At 46.5% G+C, this 12,459-nt stretch overlaps 1 protein-coding gene across 1 annotated transcript in view; it reads right to left on the bottom strand.

The window, feature by feature from the left end:
* LOC137327765 (deformed epidermal autoregulatory factor 1 homolog) overlaps window positions 1–12,459 on the bottom strand; it is a 208,444-nt gene that overhangs the window by 92,080 nt on the left and 103,905 nt on the right. The window contains exon 10 of the mRNA XM_067993575.1: window positions 9,451–9,597. Within this exon, the coding sequence (XP_067849676.1) occupies window positions 9,451–9,597 (147 nt within the window). The remainder of the gene's footprint in view (window positions 1–9,450; window positions 9,598–12,459) is intronic.

Consider the following 12,459-nt stretch of genomic DNA (forward strand, 5'->3'; position numbering starts at 1 on the left):
AAGGTTGGGAGCTAAATATTCAGGGTTATTTAACATTTGGGAAGGATAGGAAAAAAGGTAAAGGTGGTGGGGGAGCTCTGTTAATAAAGGATGAAATTGGTATAATAGTGAGGAATGATCTCGGCTCAGAAGATCAAGATGTCGAATCAATTTGGGTGGAGGTAAGAAATAGCAAGGGAAAGAAATCACTGGTGGGAGTAGTATATAGGCCCCCCTAACAGTAGCTACACTGTAGGGCAAAATATTAATCAGGAAATAAGGGGGGCTTGTAAAAAAGGTAATGCAATAATCATGGGCGATTTTAACTTTCACATAGATTGGACAAATCAAATTGGCAAAAATAGCCCTGAGGAGGAGTTCATCGAGTGTATTAAGGACTGTTTCTTAGACCAATACGTCGGGGAACCAACCAGGGAACAGGCCATTTTGGATCTGGTAATGGGTAACGAAACAGGATTAATTAATGATCTCAAAGTAAAGGATCCCTTGGGAAGCAGTGATCATAACATGATAGAATTTCACATCCAGTTTGAGAGCGAGGATCTTGGGTCTGAAACTACTGTATTAAACTTAAATAAGGGCAATTATAAAGGAATGAGGGTGGAATTGGCTAAAGTGGGCTGGGTAAACAGATTAGATGGGATGATGGTGGAAAAGCAGTGGCAAACATTTAAAAAGATATTTTATGACTCGCAACAAAAATATATCCCTGTGAGGAGGAAAGACTCCACAAAAAGGGTGAACCAACCATGGCTAACTAAGGAAGTCAAGGATGGTATTAGGTTAAAAGAAAAAGCATACAACATGGCAAAGATTACTGGTAAGCCCGAAGATTGGGAAAACTTTAAAAACCAGCAAAGGATGACTAAAAGAATAATAGAGGGAGACGAAATAAATTGTGAGAGTAAACCAGCAAGAAATATAAAAACTGACAGTAAAAGCTTCTACAAGTATATGAAAAGGAAGAGGGTAGCTAAAGTAAACATTGGTCCCTTAGAGGATGAGACTGGGGAAATAATAATGGAAAACAAGGAAATGGCAGAGGAATTGAACAGATATTTTGTATCTGTCTTCACAGTAGAAGACACGAATAATATACCAATAATAGTAGAAAATCAAGGGGCAAAGGGGAGGGAGGAACTAAAAACAATCATGATCACTGGAGAAAAAGTACTCGGTAAACTAATGGGTCGAAAGGCTGACAAGTCCCCTGGACCTGATGGCTTGCATCCAAGGGTCTTAAAGGAAGTGGCTACAGAGATAGTGGATGCTTTGGTTGGAATCGTCCAGAATTCACTCGATTCTGGAAAGGTCCCAGCGGATTGGAAAACCGCAAACGTAACACCCCTGTTCAAGAAGGGAGTGAGACAGAAAGCAGGTAACTATAGACCAGTTAGCCTAACATCTGTCATTGGGAAAATGCTAGAATCCATTATTAAGGAAATAATAGCAGGACATTTGGAGACTCATAATAAAATCAAGGAGAGTTTTAAGATAGCTATGGAGAGTGATAGGTCTGGCCCAAAAGTTACAATTCTAAATTTGTGGAAAGGCCAATTTTGATGGTATTAGACAGGAACTTTCAGAAGTTGATTGGGAGAGTCTGTTGGCAGGCAAAGGGACGTCTGGTAAGTGGGAGGCTTTCAAAAGTGTGTTAACCAGGGTTCAGGGGAAGCACATTCCTTATAAAGTGAAGGGCAAGGCTGGTAGAAGTAGGGAACCTTGGATGACTCGGGAGATTGAGGCCCGAGTCAAAAAGAAGAAGGTGGCATATGACATGCATAGGCAGCTGGGATCAAGTGGATCCCTTGAAGAGTATAGAGATTGCCGGAGTAGAGTTAAGAGAGAAATCAGGAGGGCAAAAAGGGGACATGAGACTGCTTTGGCAGATAAGGCAAAGGAGAATCCAAAGAGCTTCTACAAATACATAAGGGGCAAAAGAGTAACTAGGGAGAGAGTAGGGCCTCTTAAGGATCAACAAGGTCATCTATGTGCGGAACCACAAGAGATGGGTGAGATCCTAAATGAATATTTCACATCGGTATTTACGGTTGAGAAAGGCATGGATGTTAGGGAACTTGGGGAAATAAATAGTGATGTCTTGAGGAGTGTACATATTACAGAGAGGGAGGTGCTGGAAGTCTTAACGCGCATCAAGGTAGATAAATCTCCGGGACCTGATGAAATGTATCCCAGGTCGTTATGGGAGGTTAGGGAGGAAATTACAGGTCCCCAAGCAGAGATATTTGAATCATCGACAGCTGCAGGTGAGGTGCCTGAAGATTGGAGGGTAGCAAATGTTGTGCCTTTGTTTAAGAAGGGCTGCAGGGAAAAGCCTGGGAACTACAGACCGGTGAGCCTGACATCTGTAGTGGGCAAGTTGTTAGAGGGTATTCTGAGAGACAGGATCTACGGGCATTTGGAGAGGCAGGGACTGATTAGGAACAGTCAGCATGGTTTTGTGAGAGGAAAATCATGTCTCACGAATTTGATTGAGTTTTTTGAAGGGGTAACCAAGACGATAGATGAGAGCTGTGCAGTAGACCTGGTCTACATGGACTTTAGCAAAGTCTTTGACAAGGTACCGCATGGTAGGTTGTTACATAAGGTTAAATCTCACGGGATCCAAGGTGAGGTAGCCAATTGGATACAAAATTGGATTGACGACAGAAGACAGAGGGTGGTTGTTGAGGGTTGTTTTTCAAACTGGAGGCCTGTGACCAGCGGTGTGCCTCAGGGATCGGTGCTGGGTCCGCTGTTATTTGTTATTTATTTTAATGATTTGGATGAGAATTTAGGAGGCATGGTTAGTAAGTTTGCAGATGACACCAAGATTGGTGGCATTGTGGACAGTGAAGAAGGTTATCTCGGATTGCAACGGGATCTTGATAAATTGGGCCAGTGGGCCGATGAATGGCAGATGGAGTTTAATTTAGATAAATGTGAGGTGATGCATTTTGGTAGATCGAATCGGGCCAGGACCTACTCCGTTAATGGTCGGGTGTTGGGGAGAGTTATAGAACAAAGAGATCGAGGAGTACAGGTTCATAGCTCCTTGAAAGTGGAGTCACAGGTGGATAGGGTGGTGAAGAAGGCATTCAGCATGCTTGGTTTCATTGGTCAGAACATTGAATACAGGAGTTGGGATGTCTTGTTGAAGTTGTACAAGACATTAGTAAGGCCACACTTGGAATACTGTGTGCAGTTCTGGTCACCCTATTATAGAAAGGATATTATTAAACGAGAAAGAGTGCAGAAAAGATTTACTAGGATGCTGCCAGGACTTGATGGTTTGTCTTATAGGGAGAGGTTAGATAGACTGAGACTTTTTTCCCTGGAGAGTAGGAGGTTAAGGGGTGATCTTATAGAAGTCTATAAAATAATGAGGGGCATAGATAAGGTAGATAGTCAAAATCTTTTCCCAAAGGTAGGGGAGTCTATAACGAGGGGGCATAGATTTAAGGTGAGAGGGGAGAGATACAAAAGGGTCCAGAGGGGCAATTTTTTCACTCAAAGGGTGGTGAGTGTCTGGAACGAGCTGCCAGAGGCAGTAGTAGAGGCGGGTACAATTTTGTCTTTTAAAAAGCATTTGGACAGTTACATGGGTAAGATGGGTATCGAGGGATATGGGCCAAGTGCAGGCAATTGGGACTAGCTTAGTGGTATAAACTGGGCGACATGGACATGTTGGGCCGAAGGGCCTGTTTCCATGTTGTAAACTTCTATGATTCTATGAAACATGGTTTTATGAAGGGGAAATCGTGTCTGACAAATTTATTAGAGTTCTTTGAGGAAGTAACGGGCAGGGTGGATAAAGGGGAACCAATGGATGCAGTATATTTGGATTTCCAAAAGGCATTCGATAAGGTGCCACATAAAAGATTACTGCACAAGATAAGAGCTCATGGTGTTGGGGGTAATATACTGGCATGGATAGAGGATTGGCTAACTAACAGAAAACAAAGAGTCGGGATAAAAGGGTCATTTTCAAAATGGCAATCTGTAACTAGTGGGGTGCCGCAGGGCTCAGTGCTGGGGCCTCAACTATTTACAATATATATCAATGACTTGGATGAAGGAACAGAGTGTCTTGTGGATAGATTTGCTGATGATACAAAGATAGGTGGAAAAGCAAGTTGTGATGAGGACACAAAGTGTCTGCAAAGGGATATTGACAGGTTAAGAGAATGGGCAAAAATTTGGCAAATGGAATATAATGTGGGAAAATGTGAAGTCGTCCACTTTGGGAGGAAAAATAAAAAAGCAAAATATTATTTGAATGGAGAAATATTACAAAATGCTGCGGTACAGAGGGATCTGGGTGTCCTCGTACATGAAACACAAAAAGTCAACATACAGGTGCAGCAGGTAATCCGGAAGGCAAACGGAATATTTCTCGGGGGATGGAGTATAAAAGCAGGGAAGTCATGCTACAACTGTACAGGGTGCTGGTGAGACCACACCTGGAGTACTGCGTACAGTTCTGGTGCCCTTATTTAAGGAAGGACATACCTGAATTGGAGGCAGTTCAGAGAAGGTTCACTAGGTTGATTCCGGTTATGGAAGGGTTGTCTTATGAGGAAAGATTGAACAGGTCGGGTCTATACTCATTGGAGTTTAGAAGAATGAGAGGAGATCTTATTGAAACATACAAGATTCTGAGGGGACTCGATAGGGTAGATGCTGAGAGGATGTTACCCCTCATGGGGGAATCTAAAACTAGGGGCATAGTCTCAGAATAAGGGGTTGCCCGTTTAAGACAGAAAGGAGGAGGAATTTCTTCTCCCAGAGGGTCGTGAATCTTTGGAATTCTTTACCCCAAAAAGCTGTGGAGGCTGAGTCATTGAATACATTCAAGGCTGAGTTAGACAAATTTTTGCTCAGCGAGGGAGTCAAAGGATATGGGGAAAAGGCGGGAAAGTGGAGTTGAGGGAAAGGTCAGATCAGCCATGATCTCATTAAATGGCGGAGCAGGCTCGAGGGGCTGAATGGCCTTCTCCTGCTCCTATCTCTTATGGTCCTTTGGTCTTATGGGAACACCACCACCTGCACGTTCCCCTCCAAGTCACACACCATCCCGACTTGGAAATATATCACCGTTCCTTCATCGTCGCTGGGTCAAAATCTTGGAAATCGCTCCCTAACAGCACTGTGGGAGCACCTTCACCACACAGACTGCAGCGGTTCAAGGCGGCGGCTCACCACCACCTTCTCAAGGGCAATTCGGGATGGGCAATAAATGCCGGCCTCGCCATTGACGCCCACATCCCATTAATGAATTTTAAAACAATTATGGGAAGTTGAAAGTTATTATTGAATCTGCTTCCACCGCCCTTTCAGGCAGCGCATTCCAGATCAGAACAACTCGCTGCATTAAATACATTCTCCTCATCCCCCCTCTGGCTCTTTTGCCGATCACCTTAAATCTGTGTCCTCTGGTTACCGACCCTCCTGCCACTGGAAACAGTTTCTCCTTATTTACTCTATCAAAACCTCTCATGATTTTGAACACCTCAATCAAATCTCCCCTTAACCTTCTCTGTTCTAAGGAGAACAATCCCAGCTTCTCCAGTCTCTCCACATAACTGAAGTCCCTCATCCCTGGTACCGTTCTAATGAATCTCCTCTGCACCCCCTTTAAGGCCTTGACATCCTTCCTAAAGTATGGTGCCCAGAATTGGACACAATACTCCAGCTGAGGCCTAACCAGTGATTTATAAAGATTTAGTGTAACCTCCTTGCTTTTGTACTCTATGGGCCCGATTTTACCAGGGGTGCGGGTTCTCGGCGGGTGGTCAATCGGGCGCGTTGAAAACGCGCCCGGTGAAATTAGTGGGTTTCCCACGCGATCGTAGCAGGCAAACCACTAATTGGATCCACTTACCTGCTCCTCCGGGTTCCCCGCTGCTGATCTGCGCGTCGGGCGGGCTGCGCATGCGCAGAAAGATCTGTCAGCTGGAGGCGCTTTATTTAAAGGGGCAGTCCTCCACTGACAGATGCTGCAACCAATAGCAAAGATGACTGCATGGAGCAGCCCAGGGGGAAGGCTGCTCCCAGTCTAATGATGCCTCACCCCAGGTATCAATACATGGGGTGAGGAGGAGTGGGAGGACAGAGATCTTCCCCCTGGCGGGCGGGAGGAAGCGGCCTGCCTCTGCCACCAGGAAGGCCTGGCTCGAGATGGCAGAGGGGGTCACCTGCGCCACCAACATATCGCCCACCTGCATACAGTGCAGGAGGCGCTCCAATAACCTAACCAGGTCAGCCAAAGTGAGTACACGTAGTCGTTCCCCTACACTCCGTCTGCCACATCACTGCCCCCACCCTACATCTCCTTCGGCACCGCCAACACAACTCTGTCACATCACCCCTCATACCCACTCAAACCCCATCCTCATCTTACCTGCACCTACTCACCTCGCCAGTACTCATCCCGCCACTACCACTCAACCCAATCCTCATACAATCTCATGGCTCTATCTCATACTCACCCTCTCGTGCATCTCCCTCACGGCCAGCCTCACTCAACCTGCCACCACCTGTGCTGCAGCCACAGGGCATGCATCACATATGTGCAGTAGGCAACGTAAGGCAAACGTGTCGTGAGCATGAAGGGGATGCACAAGGGTGTTTGAGGGTTTGTCATGGTTGTTACTTATATTGAATTTCAGAACAACTCACATCACACACTATATTGGCACCACTACTGCCATGTCTTCGCGAATCCTGTCCGGTTTGTGCAATAATGCCCGCTCCTGGGTATCCCTATGAGGACCCACCACTGATGCCACCCAGTGTGTCACTGCAGAGTGGGTGTAGGTGTATTTGCAGGGCTCTTCTGCGCAGACGACTGAGAGACATCAGCGATGACCCCGGTTGCAGCCTGGAAGGCTGTGAAGCAGAAGTTCGGGAGGGCAGTGGTGACTTTGACAGCGACAGGTAGGAAGATGGTGCACGGGCCAGCCGGGAGCAGCTCGGCATGAAAGAGGCTGCAGATTTCCACGGCTACATGTCGACTGACTCTGAGCCTCCGTGTGCACTGCTGCTCAGAGAGGTCCAGGAGGCTGAGCCTCGGTCTGTGGAACGTGTGGCGAGGGTAGTGCCCACTGCGACGCATCTCTCTCTGCGGTAGCCCTCCCTCCTGCTGTACAGGTGGATGTGTCACAGCACTCTGTTGTGGAGCTCCATGTGTCAGAGGTGGATGGCGAGGCTGGTGAGGCTGGTGATACTGTTCGCCCTCCGAGGAGGTCATGACTGGAGCTATGGCGGCCCCCATCCACAAGATGTACATCTGAGGAGGTCCGCAAGGTAGGTACATGTCTCCGGACCCCGGGGTGAGTGTGCAGGTTGGTGACTTTGACCGTCAGGAGGAGGGTGGTGGAGGCCAAACTTTGTCCCAAGTGACAGAGCGGCCTCCTGCAATGGGTGAGGGTCTCCCCCACCCACCGACCTGTCAAATGGACCTTTGCAGCTGCCACAGGCCGACAGCTGCAACACGTCCATTCGAGCTGGGAGTGTTTCCCTCAGTGTGTGAAACAGTCCCATGTTGATCAAAAATCACACACAGTCCCTTAATCAGGTCATTTAATGACCTGAACAAGCAAAGTAAATACTCTCAAGTGGCATCCCGCTGGCTTTAATTGCCTGCGGGATTCCCACCAGCGGGGGCTGCGCGCGCACGCCCGTGCGTCATCGGGGAACCCGGAAGTGGGCGGGATCGAGGCGCGATCCGGTCCCGCACCTGGATTTCGGGATTTTCGGGGCCCCCCCCCGCCGAGAACGCACCCGGTAGCGGGTGCTAAAATCGGGCCCTATGCCTTTGTTTATAAAGCCCAGGCTCCCGTATGCTTTTTTAACAGGCTTCTCAACTCATCCTGTCACCTTCAAAGATTTGTGTATCTGAACCTCAAGGTCTCTCTGTCCCTAGAACTCCTTTAAAATTGTACCATTTCGTTTGCATTGTCAGAGAATAATCCAGAGAACGCTGCGTTCAAATTAGAATCTGAGAATTTGAATTCAATTTTTTTTTTTTAAATTTGGAATTAAGAAGCTGTAATCGGTAAAAACGACCGTGAAACTGTTGGAACTTTGTAAAAACCCAACTGGTTCACCCGTTGTCCTTCCATGTGACTCCATTCCCACACCATCGTGGTTGACCTGTAACTGCCCTCTGCAGCGGCCCAGCGAGGCACTCAGTTGTATGAAAACCACTGCCAAGAATACACGGACTGCAGCGATTTGAGAAGGTGGCCCACCATCTCCTCCTTCTCAGGGTAACGAGGGATTGGCGGTAAATGCTGGCCTCGCCAGCGACGACCACGTCCCCAGAATGAGTAAATATAAAAGGTGCGCAAGGCCCCTTCCCCAAACAGAAAGACGGAATGTGGAACTTTGTGCAGCAAAACAACTTTTTCAAATTAATCTTCCATTAAAAAGTACCGATCACAAATTTTATGGCGTTCAACATTTGCTTTTAGGAGCGCAAGTCTTTACTCAGAGAGTGGTGAGAATGTGGAACTCACTACCACGTGGAGTGGTTGAGGTGAATAGCATCGATGCATTTAAGGGGAATCTAGATAAACACACGAGGGAGAAAGGAAGAGAAGGATATGATGATAGGGTGAGATGAAGTAGGGAGGGAGGAGGCTCGTGTGGAGCATAAACACCAGCACGGACCAGTTGGGCCGAATGGCCTGTTTCCGTGCTGTAATTCTATTTAAGTGCGTGCTTGTCTTTAACGTGAAGCATCGCTGTCTCCTTGCGCATCGTGAACTGGTGCACCACTGTGCTCGTTCTCCTGTGAGGTGTAGGATTCCCGACAGGTCTCCTGAAGACCAGCTTGTGATTCCACGGCCGGACACTGAGCGAGGAATAGCCTGGCCTACTCCGGCATGATTTGGGATGCTTCTCCCAACACTTGCCTGGAATGAGCTGCAGGTAAGAGATTGTCAAGTGACGTGACAACCACCCACCTGCTTCCGTACTCACTCCGCTCCGAGAGGCTGAGTTCCGACCCTGATCACTAATCTGTGTGTGTGCAGAGACCTTTGCCCCAAAGTAAGGTGAAGGCTGCCCCGACAGATCATCGAGACCGGCCTATATCACCCCTTGGACAGTGAGCATCAGCAGGAGGATCTGAGAGATGCCCCAACTGTTCTAACTACCTGCCTGTCAGAGGTCACCGTGCAAGTGCGACTGATGCTGTTCGCTGCTCACTGCAGCCTGTGGAGCTCCCAGTGTAAGACACCGGCTGACTGGGAGCTACAGCCTGCAGTACTAAACACACCAGTCTTCAGTGTGCCTTGAGCCCAGTCACCATTGCTCCGTGCAGTCGGAATTGTAAAGCAACTCAGCAGGGCCTATGCCCGTCTCGTACCTTTGCATAGCAACCCCCCTGCCCTTCTTCACCTACCACCTCTGCCCCTTCCTCACTCACAGTCACTGACTCACCCTGTGTTCCCTCCTCAAACTCACTGATACTCTTTGACGTGTGTGTGTCCGGGCTGGCACCGGCTCCCAGTGATGTTGGTGACACCGAGTGCTGAGGAGAGCGGGAGGGCACTGTAGTACTGGATTCCACCTGGGCTTGTGGCCTTCCTGTAAAAAGAGAAGACGCATGATGAGCTCGCATCACACAACGTCACAACGTCAGTACACGGGCACGGTGATGTATATTGTCTGTACAATGACCGTACACGGGCACGGTGATGTATATTGTCTGTACAACGTCAGTACACGGGCACGGTGATGCATATTGTCTGTACAATGACAGTACACGGGCACAGTGATGCATATTGTCTGTACAATGACAGTACACGGGCACGGTGATGTATATTGTCTGTACAATGACAGTACACGGGCTCAGTGATGTACATTGTCTGTACAATGACAGTACACGGGCACAGTGATGTATATTGTCTGTACAATGACAGTACACGGGCACAGTGATGTATATTGTCTGTACAATGACAGTACACGGGCACAGTGATGTATATTGTCTGTACAATGACAGTACACGGGCTCAGTGATGTATATTGTCTGTACAATGACAATACACGGGCTCAGTGATGTATATTGTCTGTACAATGACAATACATGGGCACGGTGATGTATATTGTCTGTACAATGACAGTACACGGGCACAGTGATGTATATTGTCTGTACAATGACAGTACACGGGCTCAGTGATGTATATTGTCTGTACAATGACAGTACACGGGCACAGTGATGTATATTGTCTCTACAATGACAATACACGGGCACGGTGATGTATATTGTCTGTACAATGACAGTACACGGGCTCAGTGATGTATATTGTCTGTACAATGACAATACACGGGCACAGTGATGTATATTGTCTGTACAATGACAGTACATGGGCACAGTGATGTATATTGTCTGTACAATGACAGTACACGGTCTCAGTGATGTATATTGTCTCTACAATGACAAAACACGGGCACAGTGATGTATATTGTCTGTACAATGACAGTACACGGGCACGGTGATGTATATTGTCTGTACAATGACAATACATGGGCACGGTGATGTATATTGTCTGTACAATGACAATACACGGGCTCAGTGATGTATATTGTCTGTACAATGACAATACACGGGCTCAGTGATGTATATTGTCTGTACAATGACAATACACGGGCTCAGTGATGTATATTGTCTGTACAATGACAGTACACGGGCTCAGTGATGTATATTGTCTGTACAATGACAATACATGGGCACAGTGATGTATATTGTCTGTACAATGACAGTACACGGGCACAGTGATGTATATTGTCTGTACAATGACCGTACACGGGCTCAGTGATGTATATTGTCTGTACAATGACAGTACATGGGCACAGTGATGTATATTGTCTGTACAATGACAATACACGGGCTCAGTGATGTATATTGTCTGTACAATGACAATACACGGGCTCAGTGATGTATATTGTCTGTACAATGACAATACACGGGCTCAGTGATGTATATTGTCTGTACAATGACAATACACGGGCACAGTGATGTATATTGTCTGTACAATGACAGTACACGGGCACAGTGTTGTATATTGTCTGTACAATGACAGTACATGGGCACAGTGATGTATATTGTCTGTACAATGACAGTACACGGTCTCAGTGATGTATATTGTCTCTACAATGACAAAACACGGGCACAGTGATGTATATTGTCTGTACAATGACAGTACACGGGCACGGTGATGTATATTGTCTGTACAATGACAATACATGGGCACGGTGATGTATATTGTCTGTACAATGACAATACACGGGCTCAGTGATGTATATTGTCTGTACAATGACAATACACGGGCTCAGTGATGTATATTGTCTGTACAATGACAATACACGGGCTCAGTGATGTATATTGTCTGTACAATGACAGTACACGGGCTCAGTGATGTATATTGTCTGTACAATGACAATACATGGGCACAGTGATGTATATTGTCTGTACAATGACAGTACACGGGCACAGTGATGTATATTGTCTGTACAATGACAGTACACGGGCTCAGTGATGTATATTGTCTGTACAATGACCGTACACGGGCTCAGTGATGTATATTGTCTGTACAATGACAGTACATGGGCACAGTGATGTATATTGTCTGTACAATGACAATACACGGGCTCAGTGATGTATATTGTCTGTACAATGACAATACACGGGCTCAGTGATGTATATTGTCTGTACAATGACAATACACGGGCTCAGTGATGTATATTGTCTGTACAATGACAATACACGGGCACAGTGATGTATATTGTCTGTACAATGACAGTACACGGGCACAGTGTTGTATATTGTCTGTACAATGACAATACACGGGCACAGTGATGTATATTGTCTGTACAATGACAATACACGGGCTCAGTGATGTATATTGTCTGTACAATGACAATACACGGGCACAGTGATGTATATTGTCTGTACAATGACAGTACATGGGCTCAGTGATGTATATTGTCTGTACAATGACAGTACACGGGCACAGTGATGTATATTGTCTGTACAATGACAGTACATGGGCTCAGTGATGTATATTGTCTGTACAATGACAGTACACGGGAACGGTGATGTATATTGTCTCTACAATGACAGTACACGGGCACAGTGATGTATATTGTCTCTACAATGACAGTACACGGGCTCAGTGATGTATATTGTCTGTACAATGACAGGACATGGGCACAGTGATGTATATTGTCTCTACAATGACAGTACACGGGCTCAGTGATGTATATTGTCTGTACAATGACAGTACACGGGCACAGTGATGTATATTGTCTCTACAATGACAGGACATGGGCACGGTGATGTATATTGTCTGTACAATGACAGTACACGGGCACAGTGATGTATATTGTCTGTACAACGTCAGTACACGGGCACGGTGATGTATATTGTCTCTACAATGACAATACACGG

This window comes from Heptranchias perlo, chromosome 12, assembly GCF_035084215.1.
Source record: "Heptranchias perlo isolate sHepPer1 chromosome 12, sHepPer1.hap1, whole genome shotgun sequence".
Classification (NCBI taxonomy): domain Eukaryota; kingdom Metazoa; phylum Chordata; class Chondrichthyes; order Hexanchiformes; family Hexanchidae; genus Heptranchias; species Heptranchias perlo.